The sequence below is a fragment of the Panthera tigris genome, chromosome A1 (assembly GCF_018350195.1).
Source record: "Panthera tigris isolate Pti1 chromosome A1, P.tigris_Pti1_mat1.1, whole genome shotgun sequence".
Lineage (NCBI taxonomy): Eukaryota > Metazoa > Chordata > Mammalia > Carnivora > Felidae > Panthera > Panthera tigris.
This window is the reverse complement of record NC_056660.1, coordinates 199144510-199165309: the sequence shown is the minus strand read 5'-3', so window position 1 is coordinate 199165309 and position 20800 is coordinate 199144510. Positions and strand designations below refer to the sequence as shown.

The 20800-nt window shown below is 38.1% G+C and overlaps 2 protein-coding genes across 2 annotated transcripts in view; both read left to right on the top strand.

Moving 5' to 3' along the window:
- Positions 1-20800, top strand: part of ITGA1 (integrin subunit alpha 1) — a 158049-nt gene that overhangs the window by 4326 nt on the left and 132923 nt on the right. The gene's annotated exons all lie outside the window — the stretch shown is intronic.
- Positions 8777-16749, top strand: PELO (pelota mRNA surveillance and ribosome rescue factor). Its single transcript, XM_007076649.3, has 2 exons — positions 8777-9773; positions 10070-16749. Exons 1-2 carry the CDS (start codon positions 9048-9050, stop codon positions 10499-10501), a joined length of 1158 nt encoding a protein of 385 aa, XP_007076711.1. The 5' UTR covers positions 8777-9047; the 3' UTR covers positions 10502-16749.

Here is a 20800-nt window from a genome sequence, read left to right as displayed (position 1 = left end):
CTCATGCTGTGAGATAATATGCCATACAGGCTATCTAAATGCAACTCCATTTCCCTCTTGCTCAACCCTCTAAATGTCAAATCCAAGTATACCTGTCTAAAAGACTTTCATAAGGACCTACTCAATGATGCAAGTCTGTTATTTTCATGACTTTTAGGTATACAGTGAAATTAGATGATGTCTACCCTACATTAATCATAACCCAAATAAGACTACTATCTCTGGATATTAAGAATATATAGAATGATGCCTAATTGAGTTATATGTCTCTCCACCCTAGAAATATTTTACTTAGCCTAAAAGCAAGGTGTCTTCCTTTGTGACTTTCTTCAGTCAAGATTTCCTATTCAAAATGAAGTCCAGAGGCACCCGAGTGGCTCATTAGAAGTGTCTGACTCTTGAGTTTGGCTAAGGTCATGATCTCGTGGTCAGTCGTAGAATCTAGCTCTGCGTCTAATCCTCTGCTTGGGATTCTCTCCCTCTTTCCCTTCCCACCCCTCCCCTCTCTAAAAAGAAAAATATATATATGTGTGTGTATGAAATCCAGTGAGGTGACGGCTGAACATGGAAATCAGACACTTACTCTTAACAAAGAAATGACCTCCAGTGGCACACAGTGGACTGACAGGAATTACTGAACATGGGGAAACTCTTTAGTCATTATGATATCAGTAAAGGCAGCAATACATTCATAGGATTTTTGTTCGTTTGTTTGTTTAATACATAGGCACTGAGAGTAGGAGTGAAATATACATATATATTTCACGTTTCACCAGTTTGCCTATTTGTCGTCCCTGCTGTCATGATGCTCTTTTGATGCATAAACTTGGGCACAGCTGATAACTATTGATTTTACTTCCTCAGATGGATGCTCCTCGGCATATGTGCCTCCACCTCGAACCCCAAAAACTTCTCATTAGATTTAGAAGTTGCTAAATTTTCATATTCTCCTTAAAATACTTCATAAAATAGCTCATGTTTAAAACATATTCAGAAAATTAGGGATCAAAGTGCTATTCTTTACCTACACAATCCTTCTGTTGTATGAAACACAAAATAGTGTATTTGAATTCATGTTATAAAATTGAGATGAAAGATATTTGGAATTGTTGCCACAATGCTAAAATCAGAATATACTGCCTATCCAGAGTGCTCTGTGACTGGAGAATTGTATTCACTCTCAAAGCAAGTACAGAAGAGTATCAAGAGATGTAAATGAGCTGAATGTATTCCTGTCAAGATTATTGAGTCTCTTTTAGCTCTTCTGTTGTGCCAACTCCTCTGAAGTCTCCAGGCCTTGCATAAGCAGTTACTCCCACTGCTTGCTAACCTCAAGTCCCCACATGAATGTCATTGCCAAGAAACCCACTGGAGTATATAGGTCGCCCTCTACCAGAAACATGTAAGCCCCTGGTGCTTCTATAACATACCACATGATAGGGTAATTAAATATCTGACTGTCTGTCTTCCCAGCTTGCTATATGCTCTATGAGGGTAGACTCTTCATTATCCTTAGCATCTACAATAATAGGCACTTGAAATTTGTTATTGAATAGACTATAGACAAAGCCATAAAATACTTAAAAGATCAGATTGTCTCTTTTTGATGCATATGTCCTTACCTGGAATATATATATCTACCCACATTTATATCTAACTGAATAAAAGACACCATCGATTGAATGATGCACCATTATTTTATGCACTACTGAGAAATAAAAGTGCTGCCATTCCAATTATAATCATTAGATTGTTAGATGCCTACTAGTTTCAGAGATGTTGAAAAGTGGGAAAATGTGCATCTGAAAATCACAAAAATAACAAACAGTAAATCTACATGGAAACTTTCTATCACATTTCGTTGTATTTTTAAAAACTGTATCATAAAATTTCAAACATACTCCTGGATACAAATGACACTCCTTCTGGATACAAAGATATGAACATTGTCCCTCTTCTTAGTTCTTTTCTATCTGATGCAAGGGATAATTGCTCCTCTGGCATCAGTCGCCTCACCAGATCCTAAGAACTGAGCTTCCTCTGAATACTCTCCCTCAGGAGAAAGGTGACAATAAAGTAAACATTGATCCAGCTGCATACAATCAATGACTAGTTTTGGCAAACCCTAAATTTTTGTCATATTGGTGATTAGCACTAGGGCTAACACAGATATGGAGGGACTTGATTTTTATCTAATGCCTTCTGTAATTTAAAAAGAAGATTAAAAAGTCAAATAAGTCTTAAAAGGAGATTAAAATACATGCACTGGTTGGTGTTAAGAATTCACTTTATGTGCAAAAACATTAATATTGTTTTATCCAAACAGATCTCTATAAATACAACAAATGAGAAATCTAATTTGAAAAATCATTGTAATTCAAATATTAAAAGGCGTGACAACATATGCTTTTTGCATGAATTATATGGGATCTGCTATAATAAATGCAAATTCTTAAATTTGAATAGGATATCTAACTTACATTAGAACATCAAATGATTAAGATTAATGGGGGGGGGGGCACCCGAATAGCTCAGTCGGTAAGCATCTGACTTCAGCTCAGGTCATGTTCTTACAGTTTGTGAGTTTGAGCCCCACATAGGGCTCTGTGCTGACAGCTCAGAGCCTGGAGCCTGCTTTGGATTCTGTGTCCCTCTCTCTCTGCCCCTCCCCCGCTTGCACTCTCTCTCTCTCTCTCTCTCTCTCAAAAATGAAATAAACATTTAAAAAAATTTTAAATAAAAAAAGATTAATGAACCACAAATTTTATTATAAATCCTATACTCCTAATACAAATTACAGTGTACTTTTTTTTTTAATGTTTATTTATTTTTGAGAGAGAGAGAGAGTCAGCATGAGCAGGGGAGGCGCAGAGAGACAGGGAGACACAGAATCTGAAGCAGGCTCTAGTTTGAACTGTCAGCACAGAGCCCAGCACAGGGTGGGGCTTGAACTCATGAACCGTGAGATCATGACCTGAGCCAAAGTCAGACATTCAACCAACTGAGCCACACAGACACCCCCTACTGTGTACTTTCAAAATCATTTTGTTAGGTATAATTTTAGTTTGCCAAATACTAAAGTTTGAAAACACATGGATACCGACCAGTCTTTAAAATTGTCCATTTTATTGTTATATTTTTCGTAAAATGATCTTGTATAGGTATACGTACAAACAGAAACACACCACTCATGGAGGCTTTTGTTGATAAATTTTTGCTTATCTGGTAGGAGGTTTTATATTATTTTGTGACAAGTGCAAGTAACTGCTTTTATTTATTTATTTTTTTTAATTTTTTTTTTTTAACATTTATTTATTTTTGAGACACAGAGAGACAGAGCATGAACAGGGGAGGGTCAGAGAGAGGGAGACACAGAATCTGAAACAGGCTCCAGGCTCTGAGCTGTCAGCACAGAGCCCGACGCGGGGCTCAAACTCACAGCCCTCACGGGCCGCAAGATCATGACCTGAGGTGAAGTCGGCCGCTTAACCGACTGAGCCACCCAGGCGCCCCATCAAGTAACTGCTTTTAATCACAGAACTTTAGACAGTAACTGAGCAAAAGTTCCTTCAAAACAAACAAACAAACCAAAAACTTTCCCTTTTCCCCTTTTGCCTGAATTAGCTGAATACTTCTCCAAGTTGTCCCCTTAGCTTTGCTTGTGGAGGTCACATGGGCATCTCTGTACAATCCCAGGTTAGCACATTCTCCTTACGTAAATGATTGCATTTATTATTAGATATTCATAATCAGAGCTCTGGTTTACTCTGCAAAGATCATTTTCTAAACATGCATAATAAAACTGTTATTATATATTATTTACATTTTAAGATCTTTTCCTCAGTATGATGTGTTTAAAATAATCATTTTCTTACCGAAGCATGGGTATCTCAAAAATTGAAATAGGTTTTTAGAAACTTACCTTAAGAATAATCTTCTCTTTAAAATTATAGTAACATTATAAAACAGAATGTTTTCATAATTTTAAGACACCAAAGATAGACAAGTTAAAAACTCTGTATTAAAGGAGAACTAACGATCACATATTCTTTCATATAATAACTATGATTATGTAACAGTTGCTGTGCTGAGTTTCAGGAACACAGGGAAATAAAAGGTAGTCTCTGTCCTTAAAGAAGTTCACACTCTAAAAAAGGCAATAGACAAGCAAGGAAGCAATGATGGGAAGAGCCTCCATGGTGCTGTAAGCAGAGGAAGAAAAAAAGTTAGTAGGTGTTGCAGGGAAGTTAAGTCTTGGGATGCCTGGTGGCTTAGTCTTGGTTAAGTGTCCAACTTTGGCTCAGGTCATGATCTCATGGCTTGTGAGTGGGAGCCCCTCATTGGGTTTACTGCTGTAAGCTCGAACCAAGAGTGGAGCCTGCTTCAGGTTCTGTGTGTCTCTCTCTCTCTGCCTTCCCTCGCCACCCCCCCCCCCACTTCTCTTTCTCTCTCTCTCTTAAAAATAAACATTAAAAAAAAGAAAAAAGTCTTGCAAACAAAAAAAAAAATACAAGAAACAAAAACAATTATACAGCCCCTATACTGTGCTAAGCCCAGGGTATCCAAATAAGAAATCCATCCTCAGGAGCCCATTAGCCCTGCAGCTGTCATACAAACCATTTCTAGCATTCTAACATACTATTATAATGGGAAGAAGGACTGTAATCCAATTCACCAATGAAGTGCATGAACTCATGCAGTAGGACTGACCTAAGGTTTCCCTGCAGAAGGGATACTAGTATAAATAATGGTACCCAACAGATTATTCATCAGTCAGCTTTACTGAACCAGTTATTTTTCCAAGACTGAGTATGATCATGTTAAAGTGAGCCCTTGATCCTTGCTATGTCTGATCCAGATTTCTAGCTTCAGGTCAGGCATTCTTGGAGATTTACCATATATCTCACATGTTTATACAACTCTACAGTTAACAAGTGTCATAACCTCATTAGAATCTTATAAGGGTTATCAAATAAGAGAGGCAGGACCAATAATCTTACTTACAATTTAGACTGAAAAGTTCAGGTTTGTAAGTTAGGGGCCTTATCTAAAGTTGTTATAACCTACTAGAAAGATCATGACTCCTGTCTGTCAACTCTTGGTGTGCAAGGATTAAACTTGGTATCGATCTTTTACCACTACAGTGGGCCTTAGAAAGAATCAAATTCAAAAGGTACTATGCAAAAATGAATATAAATGTAATAGAGTGAGATTATGAGTACTGTTTCAGTTTTTTAAACATTTTTGCAGCATAATCTTTACAATTAAGACAATTTTAATTATTGAATTCAATGCCCTCAATTCTTAAGAAAAAGAAACTTGAGTTTCTAAGACACTAAGGGCTGCCTAAAGTTAAGAGTAAAAACAATTGACAGGGTAAGAATTACAATCCAGGATGTTTGACTTCTAGCCCAGTTCTCTTTCTGAGACACTGGAATTACATCAAAAACAACAAATTGAAAACTTTTTTTTTATTCTAGAGAGACTAATATAAATAGAAAAAAATAGATATAAAGTTGCTGATATAAAGGTTTCTATTTTCAAAAAGCCAATAAATATAAAATTAGAATTTAAAGTAACAAAGGTAAATGTTTTTTTTCTCATGATTTTGCATATTTTGGTAAAAAAATGAAAATACCATATACTGCTATATATTACTTAACTGCTGTAACTACAACAGCTTTAAAATAAGAGGAATTACTTTTTATATACCATTATTAAGTGAACTATCATTAATTACAATATCATGCCTTAAGAACTGTCTGTGATAATGTTCATATAGCTGCCACACTTCACATCTGATCCACTCAGGTTATTATCCATGTATAAGTGCCTACTATGTGCCAGGGACTTTTCAAGGGTCAGTGGAGGAGTAAAAGGATTAATCTACTCAGAGTTCAACAAGAAAGAAAAGATAGGTATTCCAATTACTATATGTATGGTTTCAGGGGCGCCTGGGTGACTCAGTCGGTTGAGCGTCTGACTTCAGCTCGGGTCATGATGTCTCGGCTCGAGGGCTCAAGACCCACTTCAGCCTCTGTGCAGACAGCCCAGAGCCTGGAGCCTGCTTTGGATTCTGTGTTTCCCTCTCTACCCCTCCCCCACTTACACTCGGTCTCTCTCTCAAAGATAAATAAACATTTAAAAAATATTAAAAATATTTACATATGCAGGTTTTCAAATGTGAGGTAACATTTAACCTGGGGCTTAAAAAAGAAGTAGTTTTTATGGAGGAAGGACTGAGAAGCAGTGACATTTTAAATAGAGAACATCATGAGTTAAGGGCAGCAAAGTAGACAGTTCCCAGAATGTATGGGGAACAAAAATTACTCCTGTGGTGGAATATAGGGTGCTGGAGGGGGCAAGTGGAAAATAAAGCTTGTAAAGCCAAATCATGGAGGCCCTGAACATCACAGAATTGGATTTTAATTAGTAGGGAATGAGAATTCTAAATAATTCAAAATAAAAATGTAATGATTAATCTGGAAATACTAAGTTACAACACAAAGCCTGAGAGAAAACATCTGATCATTCAAAAGTAAGCTCCAGTTACTAAAAAATAATTCTATTTCAGATCAAATAGTAATTCTATGAAAAATTTTGTAGTATGTTCACTGAAGCAAGTTTATGTTTAAAAAGACACCCCAAAGCAGTTTGCCTCATAATTTAAATAAACTCTTTAAAATAACCACAGAATTAGCAGTCAGTGTGGGTTTCCTACAGTTTTTAAATGTAGAAATATATGCATATTTTCCTTAAGTAGAACACTGGATTTTTCTCAAGGATTATAATGGTGACCTAGGCTGGGCAGAAGGAAAAGTATGTTGAGCAGAAGAATATAAAGATTTTTTTTTTTTTTTTTTTAGTAATAGAAGCAAGGAAGGGACTGATGCCTTTCAAATCCTCTCAGTTGTTTCCTAAGCTGTGGGTCTTTAACTGGTAAAGGTGACAATTAAGGGGAAGTGGCAGTGGATGACAGCACATAACTTATGGTTGTAGAGATTTCAAGCATCCATAATATATATAATCTTGTACCACTGAACAGAGGAGAGGATGGAGAGTTAAGCATGTCTGAATTTAAAAGCTGGTTATGTGATCTTGAATACATTTCTTTATGTCCCTGTAATTCATTTTCTTAATCTACAAAATGAGGATAACAAATATTTATAGATGAAGATTAGAAGAGTATATAGGAAAGTACCTGGTGAATATTCAATAAAGGATAGCTCTTCATTAAAAACTTAACATTTATTAAGGTCCTACGGTATGCCTGCCACTGTGATTCTGTGGTTTTTAATCTTTGGCAGACTTTAGAGAGAGGTAAATTGTACTTAGAAAGGTGATCAAGGAGCAACTCAAAGTATTTATCTCTCTCCTAGTTAGGAAATCTCCGTTGGAGAGAGGCAAGCCATCTTTACACTTTAGTGCGATCAGTTCCTTACTCAAAAGTCACTGGGTTTACTTGGAAGTGGAAGAAGGAAGTCTGAGTTAGAAACTGTGAGGGCACTCACTATGACAGGAAGGTGTGAAAGGAAGAGGGAAAGGAGGTAAGAACAGAGAGCAAGAGGAGAGGCCACAAAAACAATGACTCTAATTTGTACTAGAGCTATAGAGGGGAATTTTGTGTCCCCTTAGAATCTCTGAGGAAGATAACTGAGATGTGAAATTCAAGACTTGTGCCAGAGTCAGATTCCTCCCTTTCATCCTGGTCTCACCAGTTCAAGCTTTCCTTTCAGTGCCATACACAAGTTAAGAAAGAGAATGGGAAGATGTATGGTAGGACTCCTCTGCTCTCCACCCCATCTTAACCCTCAAGAAAATTCTGATGGGCCTTTTCTATTTACTGATCTTGTTAAGAAGCAGTCCCCAATTCTTAACACCCCCACACCATAAAAATGCTGTGTGACTTAAGGATTTTCTTTAAAATAAATTCCATAGCCTTTCAGTCGGGTTGGTCCTACTACATCAGATTTTCCCCACTTCCCATATTCTCAGCTTTGGCAGTGATGATCCCGCCCTAAGCTTTTGCGACCCAATCCCTAACCTAAACATTTCACGGGCTATTGAGCTGCAGAAAGCGGAGACTGCCAATTTTGGAATCTGGGATTCCCAGGACATCGGGACAAGCAACTGAGAGGTCCACCCAGGGGTAAATTCCACGGATGGTTTCTTCTCTGTGTGGGGTCAGTGCTTTAACATCTGAGTTAGTCAGATCATGCAGACACGGTAACTAAGCGCAGAAAACAGCTGGGCACGTTGCTCTGAGCCCACACCCACCGTGACCAGTCGTCTTAGAAACCGCTTCTGGAAATACCAGCTCCAAAAGGCGTGCAGCGCTTGAGTGCGGCAGGTGCAAAGCCGAGCACATTTTAGGACTGTGGGGCCAAGTCTGCACTTTTGAGAATTCCTTTTACTTTTAGTTAAGTTTTAACACTGGATTTACCCGGGGAAGAGAAGGTGTTCAGTGGCAGTTGCACGCAGCTGAAAAAAATAATTTGAACTACATATTCCTCAGATTCTGCACAAACAGTTGTGGAAGAGAAAACTTAGGAGGTCCAAGTTCAGCATTAAACGACCTGCCACCAAAGATTACAACCACGTTCCTCCGTCGGTTTAGTCCTCGGACGTGCTTCACGCTTAGTGCGCCTGCGCCCGCGCGAACTGTGATTTCCCCACCCCCACCCCGCCTCCTCTTTGGGGACGTAAAACGTGCGCCGGGAGGCGGGACGCGGGCTACGCATGCGCGCTCATTGCATCAGCTGCTGGGTCCGTGCAGGCGGCTGGAACCGAGAAGACTGCGTTTGCTGCGGTGTTTCTCGCGCCGGTGTGGTGCCGTGCGCCCGGAAACTAAGAAAAGAAGGGCTAGAGTAAGTGTTCCCCTCGGCCGCTCGAGTCGGTACTATAGTATTTCTTTCCCGTCAGGCCAGTGGCTATAGGGACCAGACCCCGCCCCCTTCCCGGCCTAGACTCCCTTTCCCTCCCTGCCCCTTTCCCACCGGGTACCCCCTCATTTCCTCTTGTTCTGCCTGCGAATCCCCGCCAAAGTCATGAAGCTCGTGAGGAAGGACATTGAGAAAGACAATGCGGGCCAGGTGACCCTGGTCCCCGAAGAACCTGAGGACATGTGGCACACCTACAATCTAGTGCAGGTGGGCGACAGCTTGCGTGCCTCCACCATCCGCAAGGTACAGACTGAGTCTTCCACGGGCAGCGTAGGAAGCAACCGGGTCCGCACTACTCTCACTCTCTGCGTGGAGGCCATCGATTTTGACTCTCAAGCCTGCCAGCTGCGGGTTAAGGGGACCAACATCCAAGAGAATGAGTATGTCAAGATGGGGGCTTACCACACCATCGAGCTGGAGCCCAACCGCCAGTTCACGCTGGCCAAGAAACAGTGGGACAGTGTGGTTCTGGAGCGCATCGAGCAGGCCTGTGACCCAGCCTGGAGCGCAGATGTGGCGGCTGTGGTCATGCAGGAAGGCCTCGCCCATATCTGCTTAGTCACTCCCAGCATGACCCTCACTCGGGCCAAGGTGGAGGTGAACATCCCTAGGAAACGGAAAGGCAACTGTTCCCAGCATGACCGGGCCTTGGAGCGATTCTACGAACAGGTGGTCCAGGGTATCCAGCGCCACATAAACTTTGATGTTGTGAAGTGCATCCTGGTGGCCAGCCCAGGATTCGTCAGGGAGCAGTTCTGCGACTACATGTTTCAACAAGCAGTGAAGACCGACAACAAAGTGCTCCTGGAAAACCGGTCCAAATTCCTTCAGGTAAAACAGTCTTATCCAAGGGTAATTAAGAATGGGCAGAGGGATTTGTATAAACTACTCTTAGGTTTTAGGACTGGGAAAAGTACAAGAGGAGAAAGTGTTTACTGGACTGTGATTGTAAGCAAGCTAATGAAATGAAAAAGAGAATTGTTAAATAGGGTATTTACATAGTAAACTTTGCTTTAAGTTCTCAAACTTAATAAAGTTTTATTAGTGCTTTTGGCTTTAGGTCATTGCAAGCTGATTAATGGGTCCTCTAAGATTGTTTTGCCTAACTTTCATAATTGTGATTCCAGGTACATGCCTCCTCTGGACACAAGTACTCCCTGAAAGAGGCCCTTTGTGACCCTTCTGTAGCTAGCCGCCTTTCAGACACTAAAGCCGCTGGGGAAGTAAAGGCTTTGGATGACTTCTATAAAATGTTACAACATGAACCTGACCGAGCTTTTTATGGACTCAAGCAGGTAGAGAAGGCCAATGAGGCTATGGCAATCGACACATTGCTCATCAGTGATGAGCTTTTCAGGCACCAGGATGTAGCCACACGGAGCCGATATGTGAAGCTGGTGGACAGTGTGAAAGAGAATGCGGGCACTGTTAGGATATTCTCTAGTCTTCATGTATCTGGAGAACAGCTCAGTCAGTTGACTGGAGTGGCTGCCATTCTCCGCTTCCCTGTCCCTGAACTCTCTGACCAAGAGGATGATTCCAGTTCTGAGGAAGATTAATGATTGGAACTTCTAACTTAGACAATCTGTGTCTCCATTGTTACATTTCCTTAGCATCCTGGCAGAAAGCTGCAAGGCACTTTGTGATTCTTACAGGAATTTCTCATGTATTTGGTCACACTAGGTATTGTGTGATTGGCAGGACATGTATTCAAACCAAACAATAAATTAAAAGGAAATAATCTCCACGTACTACCATCTTTATTAAATAGGATAATTTATATAGAAACTGTGAGTTATTTGCAGTGCTCAAAAAGCATTTTGTGTATTTAATAAGAGTACCTATATATTCTTTGGGATAGATCATAAAATCCCAGATGTTTTTCCCTTGTCCTTTAGGAAAAGCTGTTTAGTATTTCATTATCCTCAGCTACACTGTTTATCTTAATTCTATATAGTGCTCTTGCACTGTTTAATGATCCTTTTTTGCACTTTTCTAAGTTTTAAATTTGCTGTTTTAAGTGATGGCCAAATAATTGTAGACTTTTCTAGAAAACAAATTTAAAATGGTATTTTTCTTAAGAAACTTGTTAAGCTCTTGGTGAATTTTTGTTGTTGTTGTTGTTACAATTAATATTTGCTTTGGAGGACCACGTAGTTATTTTGGGATCATAGCACTTTGACCTGCTAGGGATTTCAAGATAAGCTATTCGAAGTATTTTTATTTTTAAAATGCAATTAAAGTGTGTGATTTACTTGTTATGTGGCTAATTAGTGCCAAAGCTGAAAGTAGTCCCCAGTCTAGACTCCCATTTCTTTGCGCTACCACACTATGTATTTAGTTGGCTTATCATAAATATGCATAGTGCTATCTTATATTTCTATGTGGCATTAGTCTGTGCTTGCACATTCTTATTGGACTTTCCCTAGACCTTAAGTTGGGGTGAGAACACCTGTTCAGAAAGTTTGGTTAAGTCACATCTTTAGTAGTATGTGGTAGCTGACTTGTAGTCCAATACTTTTTACTGTAATGATGGAATTTCTGCAAATACCTGACTTTAAAGTATTATTTTCATTAAGTGTCTTTGATGCGCATTTTTAAGAGTTAGGAAGGGGGCCCTGGAGTGTAATTGCATCCTGACCTTTTACAAACCTCAGCCTTAGCAAAATAATTAGGAAAGTCACTATAAAGAAAAAATGATAATTCAGTTTGCAACTGATGGGTATCTACTTCAAGTACAGATACTAAGTGAATTGTTGCTTGTCCTTTTTGTCTCTAGGCCTTTCTCCTGGGATAGATCCCAGGTTGGGATTTTTTCATAATTTCTGACTAATGTGAGCTTTTTTTTTTTTTATCTGTAATTAGGAATAGACACCTCCATGTACTTTAAAATTACGTTGTTACATATCTACCTCCTAATCTAAAAATAATTTGGATTGTGATTATGTCAGTGGATATTTAACTTTAAAATATATGAAAAACATGTTATTAAATCATTTGGTAGTATAGAAATGAAATTGCTAAGACTTTTAATGTCTTATTTAATGTCTGATAATGACTCATATTCTCAGTAAGAATTTAAAGATTTGGGGCATATATTACTCTCATAATCTATGCAGTATTGGTTATTCCTAGGTCTGTTATCTACAATGATAGAAATCAGGAGAAATAAAACCTACCCATAAATCTGACCAATACATTTTAGGTCATAGGTTCTCAAACTAGCTGGTTGTTAGCCTGATCTTGAGAGCTTTTGAAACTCAATACCCAGACTGGATCCCAGGCTAAATAACCTTCACCCCTAGAAGTGATGTTTTGTTTTGTTGTGTTTTGTTTTGATTTAATCCCCAGGTGATTCCATTGGGTATCAATGCTGAGAACCATTGATTCATGTCTTGCTATTGGTCTATGGACCACCAGCAGACTGGACCCAGGACCCTGAGAGCTTGTGGGAAACTAGAGTCCAGGACCTACCCTGGACCTTGTGAGTTTCAATCTGTATTTTAACATCTCCAGTTGATTACTGTGTATAATACAATCTGAAAAACATAGGCAATAGTTTATTCTCCCTGTACTAATAAATCTATGGCTGGGGTTGCCAGATACGGAGAAAAACATTTGAATTTTGTTTTGTTTTGTTTTTGTTTTTGTTTTTAAAACATTTGAGTTTCAAGGTCTTTCAAGAGAGTTAATTGGCCAATATTCAGCTTAACTATCAATAAGACTTTTCAAAATAAAAGCATGTATTTTTGTCTGTAAAGTGCTTAAAATATCTTCAAAAATTTCTATTTTTTAAAAGTTACATTTTATACCATTATCAAGAATATAAACATATACGTATAGGGTGAACTATCAAAATAGTGATAGTATATGTACTAAGCAGTAAAACTTTTTTGTTTATCTTAATAAAATAAATGGGCTTTGTGGAAGTGAAAAAAGTAGTGATAGCATATAGAATTTAAAAATTAATTATAATTTATTTGTTACTAATCTCTAAACAAAATGAATGATAAGTCTTGGAAATCATATATAGTAGTTTAATTCTAATTGCTATTCATTAACAGGGAATAACTGGTTACAAATGGAAACATACCTTTCAATGAAATTTTGTACTGTAAATTTCCTTTTACCATCAGGCACTTATAAGCAAAGATTTGCTGTCCCTCCTGGACACAATAAATAAGTTTGCAGAATGTTTCATTTTACTCTAGATATGATATATATCAAGTTTATTCTGCTATTCCTGGTCCCCCATTTATATGTTAAGTATTTTGCTAATTTTATATCTAGATTATTGATTCTGGATTTCATTTTCATTACCCTCTTACATACAAGTTGGATCTTTTCCCTCCCAGATGTCATTAGAGTCGCTTTGTAAAGCTAATTTTCCTTTATCTCTACCTATTTTGTTATTAATTTTATTTTCCTTTTTTAATCCCTGTGACCAGTTCTCTTAACCTCTAATTATCTTTAACAAAAGTGACCCATAATTTCTGCAATTCATGTATTTCTGGAACTGAAATATTCTTCATTGCTAAAAATAAAAGTACACAGATGAATTATATATATGTGAATTCCCCAAAGTAAAGCTGTTAGTTGGGAAAGAAGTATTGTGCTTTTAAATCCGATGGTTTCCCAAGCAAATAAGATGGAATGTTTGTGTTCAGTTCCAGAATATGTTGAATTGCATGTTGAATAGGGGTTTCTGAGGTGATTCTGAGGGTTTGAGGAGAAAGAAACCCTTTTGCCTATGGTCAGAGCTTAGAAATGGAGCATCTATATTTATATTACACCAGTCATTGAGGGTGATACATTTAATTTTATCCATTTGTTTTTAGTGCCTACTTTGATCCAAGCACTTAGCTGGGTTTAGGAAAGACAACATGTAAACAAATCACTGTTACAAAGGTAACATAGAAACTGTAAGAGGGCACAGTGTTGGAAGGGGTCACTTTCCCCTTTATAGAACTAGATGAACTTTATAGAACTAGAGCCAGTAACTTTACCTAAAATAGTGAGAAGAAACCTGGAGAGGTTATCAGAAAGAGGAGAACGGTAAGTGTGCTAATCACATTAGACCCTCCATGCCACAATAAAGAGTGGGTTTGACAATAATGAGAAACCACTGAAAAGTTTAGGCAGGAGAATGGCATGGTAAACTTTGCATTTCAGAAATGTAACTGTTCAGCAGTATCAAGGATGAATTGGAAGAGGCAAGAAGACTGGTTAAGAGAATGCATAGTAGAAAAATCCCCAGGGAAAACAATGTTGGTGTGAACAACGACAGTAACAATAATCTGTGAAATAAGGAATGAGAAGAAGTCAGTAGGCAATATGAAGAGTTAGTATCAAAAGGACATGGGCTGCAGTTGTTCAGAGTTGAAGAGTAGACTGTAGGGGTAAGTCAAACTTTTTTTTTTTTTTTAATGTAAGAGCAATAATGGCAAAATTAAAACAAAACAAAACAAAAACAGGAAATCTAGGAAGAAAGCCTAGCTTGCACGGAAAAACAGTTCTGTTTTGAATCTAGAAGGTGGCTGCAGGACATCTAAAATGCTCCTGGATGCTCACATCCTCACTCCCTTCAGGTTTTTGCTAAAATGTCATCTCAGTGAGATCTTCCAAGCTAGTCTTTAAAAAAAAAAAAAGATAACTTCTCCAGGATTTTCTTCCAAGCCCTTTATCTTATTCTTTTCTATAATGCTTATTTCACTTAGTTTTCTTATATGTCTATCATGTAAGCTCCATGAGGACAGAGACTATTGTCTGTTAGGTTCATTCTAATGCTAAGAATGCTCTCTAACACACAGCAGAGGCTCAAAAACTTGGGGGGTAAATGAATGACTGAATGAATTCATTCAGTCCCTTAATTAAGAAGGTCCCTTAGTTAATTGTGCTCACAGGTCTAAAGTTCAGGAAAAAGCAGTTGGCTGAGGTTAATGTTACAGGATTTGTCAGCGTATAAGTAAACCTGAAATCAGAGAAAAAAAAAGTGAGCTAACAGAAATTAGTAAAGCTAGGAAAAAAAGGCCAGAGACAAAAGCATAGGCAAATAGATATTTAATCTCTTTAAATAAATGCTCCTTGACTCCAGTATCTATTGAAATCATTCAAAGCAGAGGTGTTTCCTGTATTTCAATAATATGGTCAAATAATCCTTTTTTCTCCTATTGCACTCTGTAGTATTCTAGAGATATACACATAGAAGAGCCAAAGTGTTGATTTCATAGAAGTTGAGTTTTAAAAGTTCTTAAGATAAAAATTCTAAATTTGGGGGCTAAAGCCAAATTACTTTTGTATATGATTTTTAAGTGGGTCTTAATATACATTCATTTACAGATTTAGTATATGAAATTTCCAGTTAAAAAAAGGATGTGTTAGGGGATCAAAGTTGGATTTATTAAGATATTTTTTTTCAAGATTACCATAGCACAGAAATTATTACCAAGTTCTATCTTTCAGGCCAGGTTTGTAGCAGTGTTACTGCTATTGGACCCTTAGCCCTTGGGCTCCTGTCCTAACATGGCATCTTTGATTTCCATCACTATGCTTCCTCTTTTACTCCCTGCAAAAAAGGTCACAAGTGGCAGAACTGTGGCATAAATTTTGCAACATTTTATTTATACTTACGCTTCTTTTAGAAATTGATTTTGACCTGCCCATAATTTTCTTGTAAATATTTTTTAGTAAAATGAGTTTCCAAGTAATGAAGAGCAAAAAGTGAGGATTTGAAGGGCAACTAAAAAATGAATCACAATTTCAGATAAAGTTTTCAGAACCCTAAATAAAAGTTGTCTTCATATTGATGTCAGTATATTTAAGCTTTGTGCAGAGCCTCAGTGTATGGATTCTAAGAGATTTAGTATTTTAGACAAGTGCTTTTCGAGATTTTCTTCATACATTATGTGTACTGCTGATCAACTGGGACTTTAGAAGTTTAGTGCAAAAGTGTTACTGAAAATTCATGATGGTTTCTAAAGGAGTTGAGATGCAAGTATAATATTTGTGTGTATTAAGGATGCCTTATTTAGAAGAGACTCGAAAGTCAACAGTGCAGTTGGTTAAGATGTTGGGAAATAAGATCTATAGTAATGGTCTTGGAATTTAGCATCTGAGGACTTACTTAACATAGTCTTCAGGTAGTGGGTAAATTTCTCTAAAAATGAAAAATAAATTGGCCGATTTCAGTAAGGAGCTAGTTAGATGAGGAAGAAAAGCATTGGCAAAAGATACTTGTTAAGCTGAAGTAGAAATGATAAAATCTCATTTGTCATTTTTCTTTCTATACCAAGAATTCTTCCTTTTTAGGAGGTGTTTTATATATAGCATCACCATCTGTATTTTCATCCGTATTTTAGAGTGTGCTTTCTAGATTTCTGAGTATAATAATTTGTAAGATAGTCCATTTATATGGCAGTATTTAATTTCTCTATTTTAAGAAACATGTCAGTATATTCTGTTGTGATAAATAATACTGGGAAGCAAACTGGGATATTGTGAATTTGTTCACTTAAACTGAGGTGAAAATCCTGCATTTACTCGAGGAAAATCTATTTCTGTGTGCAATACTGTGGTTGCAAATGAATTTGAGGCTATCATTTTTGGTCCTGATAGTGAATATTTCAATTCTGTAATAAGTAGTATCAATATAGGAAAGGTGCCAGTTACTAAAGATTGTGACATTTATGATAAATTGTGGGGACTTGAAGTGCTGTCTTCAGTTCCCTTTCTTCAGCTTTTAACATTGCCCACTTTAAAATCCCATCACTTGGGCATTGAAGAGGGCATCTTTTGGGATGAGCACTGGGTGTTGTATGGAAACCAATTTGACAATAAATTACATATATTAAAAAAAATAAAAATAAAATACCATCACTTAGAACACCAGTGTAACAGAAATGTGCCTGTTTTCTATATAGTAGGAGAGTTAAAGGACTTAAAGCTTATTTCAGTTTAGGGAGCCACATTAGGTTCAGAATACCCAATCCTGAGAGAGCAATATCTGCCAGGCTGCAAACACAAGAGAAAAATGTCTTTGCAGACACATTGCCTGGCCATGCACAGGGTTGGCTCCACTGTCCCAAATCCAGGAATGGACAACGTATTACATGTTTACTAAGGGCCAGGTTACGGCAAAGTACTTTAGAACAAATTATTTAATTATTTTAAGAGTCCTGTGAGAAAGATTTTTGTCATTATTTTCAGATAAACTGAAATTAAAAGAGGTTAAATCATTTGCCCCAAATCACATAGCTAGTGGGTGTGAAGAGGTGCCTGATCAAGCAATACCCTAAAAAATGCAAGAATGCCAGTTCATTTTCTATTTGGAGTAGGTCAGATGTGCCTAGAAATAGAAAAACTATTTAATAACACTGAATTTTATTGGCCAAAGTTTGTTTTTTATATACCTACCACAATTATTTTTCATCTCTTCATAAATACCAGGAACTCAATCCTATGGCAATCTATCTAGAATATGAGAATCAGAAAGTGTGTAGAAACTGTTGCAAGTCTATGTATTAAACCAAGCCCCTGAAGCCTTTACTTAGCATCTATTATTATTTCACACCTAGTTTTAGCAAGCTTGTTTTTAAAAACATTTTTAAACCTATGTTAATTCACTCATTCATTTATGCATTTACTAAGCATCTTAAGTAGCAGGAACTATGCTACTCTTGGGTGTGCAAAAATTAATTAGGAATTTTTCCCTGTCTTTAATCAGCAAATTAAATATGAGGGAGAGATGATGACATGTGGCCAAGCTGACAGGGAAGTGACAGCTCAGGTGGCTCCTGAAGCCCCATCAGAAGAAAAAAAGTCTAGGGCTTAGAGTATCTCACTGGGTCCTGAGGACATTACTATGCCATAGCGACTGATGTTCATATGGAGGAAAACACTGAATTACACTCAGTGTATTCTGTTAAAGAAATCAAGGAAATATAGTGTCTTCCGTAAGTATTTTCCTCCAAAATTATTAAAAGACCGTGGTACTTAAAAAAAAAATCTTTAGCTACCTATTAAACCTAGAATGACAATTCCAGATAACCAGACTTTAAAGATGAATTCTCGTTAAGGGAAAACTAATCCAATAGATCTTAGTTGTAAAATTTATCAGAGATGGGAGGTCCTCGGAGTTCAAGTCCAAGTTCCAGAAGTTTTATGTCTGGAATTTTTCATCAAGTCCTAGTGTAAACATTGACTAGAACTTTTTGTTTGACACTGTTGTAAAAAATTGCTCTGTGAATATAAAACATATTTTAATCTTGTGTTTCACCTCATTGATCCTGTGACCATAATTTGTATTTTTTTTTTCTTTTCCAAATGTACTGTTGGCAGTGGTATGAGTCACTGGGGGGGGGGGGGGTGGCGTTTGAGGTGGAGGAGAGGAAGATTGAAAATACATTGCAAAAAAGGGTGGGGGAGCCTGGGTGGCTTAGTTGGTGGAACACCCAACTCTTGATTTCAGCTCAGGTCATGATCCCAGGGCCGTGGGGTCAAGTCCCAAGTTGGGCTCTATACTCAGCTATGATTCTCTCTCCCTCTGCCCACCCCCTCTCTCTAAAATTTAAAAAAAAAAAAAAAATTGCAGGACATGCCTCTAAATCATTTACAATCATAAAGGTTAATGCTGTGAGGAACCTTATGTATCATCTGACCCACTCACTTCATGATATAGATGTAACTGAGGCCCAGAGAAGGTTGGTAACTTGTTCAAAGTCACATGAACAGGAGTTTTTCATAGGGTCCACATTCCTGTTTGATCCATCCTGTTCCTATTTCTTACCCACTTTTATTGTCACCAATGCTTATTGGAAGGTGGTTGGGGTTGAGAAGGGACAAAGTGGGATCTTAGAATGCTTTAAACCCTTCTTATTTATCAAATAACTTCATCTGGGGCAAGGCAATTTCTCTCTCAGCAGCATCATTCAGACCCAAATTTAGCTTTGAAGTTCAGTTATTCACTCTTTGGAGGAGAGTCTTCTGCTAGAGAAAGACTCTGCCTCCTGCCTTTCTTCTTCTGAGAAGCATTTCATTCTTCTGACAACCATTTACTAAGTACCTGCCATGTGCCAGGCACTCTGCTAGCCCCCAGCAATACGAGGTGGGTAGAGAAGGTCACAGTCCCTGTACAGAAAAGCCAGTCGGTAAACAAGCTATTGTAGCCCGCAGTAGGTGCGGGAATAAATGTGGAGGAATGTAGGTGCACAGAGGGTGCTCTTAACTCAGCCTGGCTTCACTAAGGAGCTGCTATCTAAACTTAAAGTGATCAATTCCAGAAGCACATTGATCTTCCATTATTCTCTAGAGAGATGAGGCAAAGGAAACTGAGAGCATTTCTCTTTGAAAGCCTCTCAAATTTATTTGGTACCTTTTTTTTCTTCAACGTAGTGGTCCCTGTAATCCCTAAGCCCTCTAGATGTTAAATATTTATAGTGAAGAGTCAACAAACCTAAGAAGAAGAGACATCATGGAGGAAGGAGATTACATCACCTCCTAACCTCAAAACTGAGTGAAAACTGTACAAGTGGTATGAGAAATACGGATTAGGGACTATGATTGAAACAACTTTGAGATTCTGGGACCTTTATATCTTCCACGTTTTTGTTATCTCCTGTTTCTCTGTGACAAGCAACAGCAAATCAGTTAATCCGGAAAAGTGAGTTTGTTTTTCTGAGAACAGAAAAGAAAGGGATGGTGAGAGGGGGAGCATGGGACGTTATGTCCTACTCCACAGCCATTCTTGGAAAAGAGGATGTCTAGGAGAGAGAGGGTGACGGCAGCTACCTCAGGGAAAAGAAATCTGACTGCTGGGCCAGCTGTCAAGAAAGAAGTGACAGCTTGCTTGGGCTTGCGGGGAGGGCCCAGAGACCGGACAGTAGGAAGACCCGCTAGAGTCTTTATTCAGCATTTTATCCTCAGCTAAAAATTCAGGAAACTCCCTTAATAAATGGCAACAACTTCTCTCTTAAGTAGTGCATTTCACTAAGTGGCCGACATGGATGGGGTGTGGTGGAAAGAAAGGAAGTTTTCTGCAGATGAGAGAAAAGAACAATATATGAGCAAGAATGACTCTGGGAACAGTTCTCTGACCCTTTGTGTCTCAATGGTATTCTCAGCTGGGTTAAAGGAAATGGAGTAACATGTGGAATGTGGGGAAGTCGGAAGGGCTGAGAGGCAAAATTATCTACCTCATTAAATGTAGTCATATTTTTAAAAATAATTAGTCTGTTATCACTGAGACTTGGATAGTAAATTTCTCATTCTGTGCCTAACTCCTTGCCTAGAACTTAACAGAGCTTAATTAAGTGTTAGAATGTCTCTTGTCTTTCTGGAAATCATTTCACCCACATCCCTAACTCCCATACTTGCACTAAGTCTCAACAAAATATAGTGGGGAATGGGGTGAGTAGACAGGAAATACAGAGAAAGGCAAGACCTTTTGGTAATGCTTTGTTGTGGGTTTAAAGCTCTTAGATTTACATTTGATGCATGGGTTCACATATATCCTAGGTGAATTAGAAACTTTGTCAGAATCAAGAGTGCAGTACAACCAGATTTTATAGTTGAGACTATGAAAAGGATGTTGCATACTAAAAATTACAATGTAATTTGCATACTATTTGCTATAGTTACCGAAGAGTATATATAAGCATTTGCAAGCACATTGCATTTGTGAATAACCAAAATGAATCACGGCAGAAGAAATCATCTCAGAGGACTCTGTGGCTGTGGGAGGGCAAACATGAGAACTAGCCTGTGAGTCAGGAGATCAGGATGTGCCCAGGCCCTACCATTAGGTTGTGTGACTTGAGGAAATCATTTCATTCTTTTGAGCCTCTGTTTTCTCATCAATAGAA

Bases quoted from the DNA above. Each gene is read 5' to 3' on its own strand.
- PELO (XM_007076649.3), top strand. From the start codon at position 9,048: ATGAAGCTCGTGAGGAAGGACATTGAGAAAGACAATGCGGGCCAGGTG. The intron at 9,774-10,069 runs GTAAAACAGTCT...TTGTGATTCCAG, and splicing joins ACCGGTCCAAATTCCTTCAG to GTACATGCCTCCTCTGGACA.